The following is a 2,357-nucleotide window of genomic DNA, read 5'->3' as shown; positions in this document are numbered from 1 at the left end:
TGATTTTCTGTTATGTGCATCTCCATGGATTTCAGGCCCATTGGATAATTTGATTCTTCTCTCTCCCTATTGATATTGTGTAAAACGAGAATCTATTTTTATTGTTCTAATCGGTATATACATTTGTTTACTAAAATTCATAGAGGACCACAGAATGCTTGCATATTCTACTGGATGCTTCAGCTTGCAGTGGGTGCCTTGAAGAGTTTCAGTGGGCTTCGTTGTGCATGGGTCAACAATTTCATTTTGGCTCTTGCATCCTCAATGTTCTGCTTCTGTTTTGAGACATGGATTGTGCTGGAGCATGAGAAGGTTTGTGTTTGCTTAGACATTTTCTGTTGCTATTTCTGCCTTCATCAAATGGTGTCCCAGTTTTAACCATTTTATGCCGAATTTTCAGCAAGGCCAGAAGCAAGAGTCGCTGTTTGATACCTTCTGGCTGATGACATTCTTTGAATCAATATCCCTTGTTGGAAGTCAAGGAATCACAAACTTATTGCTTGATGATGATAACAAAGGAATCTTGCTTCCGTATACGTTTGCAGCCTTAGTGTCAGTAATAGGAATATTGTATATCAGAAAAGCACCAAGTATCAGTACCGCCCATCATGCATCTGTCATTGGAAGCTACCAAAAATCATTTTATGCTCATGTCCTCAGAGGTGAGTGGTGAGTATACCATCCTGTTTATTTTGTCATGCTTTCTGTATCATTTTTGTTAATGGATCTTTAATACTGTTAGCAAGGTAATGTCCTCGAATAACTAAAGGATGAGGTAGGCAGAGGTATGAAGTGTCCTGTCATTGTCTCGTGGCTTTGCGTTTGAGGCTATTGAGATTTCTGTATTATTATCCTTAACAATATGATACTATTTGTGTTTCTTGGACTATGCTTGGATTACAGCCAATTGTCTGCACTTTTCACTTTCATCTCTCACAAGAATTTCCTGCTTGTTTCAGACAAAAGAGTGCTGATTCTGGTCTTAGCTCAAGCAAGTGTCCAGTTCTCTGTATCAGCCTTTTGGTTCCTCTGGGCACCAACGATAGTGGTATGAGTTTGTACATTAGTTTTTTCTGCTAGTTGTCCTTATGTTGTTGCATTTGATCAGGGTTTGATTGAAGACCAAAGTCACACTTATACACTCACAGATCTGTTAATGTAACAGGCTGACGGAAGGGATGCTCCTCTGTCACTAAACTACCCATGTTTCCTGGTCTCGAGAATGCTTGGAAGTGCTGCTGTTCCATGGTTTTATGGAGCCATGGCTCCTTTCCAGAACGAGGATAGCCTGACAACAGCATACATTGCTGCTGGACTTGCTTTGTCAATTGTGGCTTATGATTATCAGGTACACCGTAATGCCCATGTATATCTGCAAGCCAACATGCATATACAGTTTAAAGCTTGTGTCGTGTGTCTAATGAGTCTTGTTTCTTTCGACAGGAGATTGGAACACTGGTGATACTGTTCTGCATCTTCCATGCATCCGTGGGCTTTGTTTTACCTTTGCTCGCAAGATTTAGGACAATGTAAGGGGAATGATGTCAATAGAGTTTTTGTTTTTGTTTTTGAATAATGATGTCAATAGAGTTCAACTTGAAGTCACTTGTTAGAGCTTTCTATTTACATGGTTGACACTGCTGAAGGTACCTGCCAAATGAACTACGTGGAGGCATGATGAGCTTTTCCCTAGCACTGGGAAATGCACCTATGTTCATTTTCCTAATACAGGTAGCTCTCTCTTGGTGGTAAATCTTTTTTTTTTCTTGTTTGTTGGAGGGAACTCTTGGCGGTAAAATCTTGATGTGCAGCATGTTTACACAGTGGTTGAGAGCACTCTTTTATTTTGTGTGTGCAGGGCGCCTACCATGGGAACATCGCAAATTCAACCATTCTAGGCCTTGCAGCCTGTGGCCTTTTGTCTGCCGGGGGCTGCATTCATATGCTGCGGCGTTGGAGAAAGCACACCCGTCAAAACGTGCGCAGTCTATAGGATGATGATAGACTACAATACCGGCTTGGAAAGTGTTGTGTTTGTAGCATGCTCATTTTTCCTCGGCTTATGGCCATTGGATCCTCACGGTTAATTAGCATTGTCTATGCCCTGATCAATGGTGCAGCATACCAGAAAGTAGGTGTATGATATGTTTTCTCTGTTAAAAAGACGCGTTGTTCAAATTGACGTCGACCGCATCCTGTAGACACGGAAATGTTACGATAGAATCGTTTTTGTGCTGGAACATATCCTTGTGCCTTGTAAAGACCACTGCAAATCTTTCGTCTCTCAATCTTATAGAGCCCCTCTCCACGTAGTATGCCTGACGCTGCAGGATTATTGGTCCCTGAATCTTTTCACC

The 2,357-nt window shown here is 41.5% G+C and overlaps 1 protein-coding gene across 1 annotated transcript; it reads left to right on the top strand.

Moving 5' to 3' along the window:
• Positions 1-143: 143 nt before the first annotated feature.
• LOC123177220 (molybdate-anion transporter) lies at positions 144-2,288 on the top strand (the record flags this gene model as incomplete). Its single annotated transcript, XM_044591093.1, is given in 7 exon segments — positions 144-312; positions 401-662; positions 960-1,048; positions 1,166-1,348; positions 1,444-1,529; positions 1,647-1,731; positions 1,859-2,288. Coding segments are annotated over 7 exon segments (1,009 nt in total), but the record flags the coding sequence as incomplete, so codon positions are not given.
• Between the last annotated feature and the right edge of the window lie 69 nt (positions 2,289-2,357).

The sequence above is a fragment of the Triticum aestivum genome, unplaced genomic scaffold, assembly GCF_018294505.1.
Source record: "Triticum aestivum cultivar Chinese Spring unplaced genomic scaffold, IWGSC CS RefSeq v2.1 scaffold119467, whole genome shotgun sequence".
Taxonomy (NCBI): domain Eukaryota; kingdom Viridiplantae; phylum Streptophyta; class Magnoliopsida; order Poales; family Poaceae; genus Triticum; species Triticum aestivum.
The sequence above is the reverse complement of the archived record's forward strand: the minus strand, read 5'-3'. Positions and strand labels throughout refer to the sequence as shown.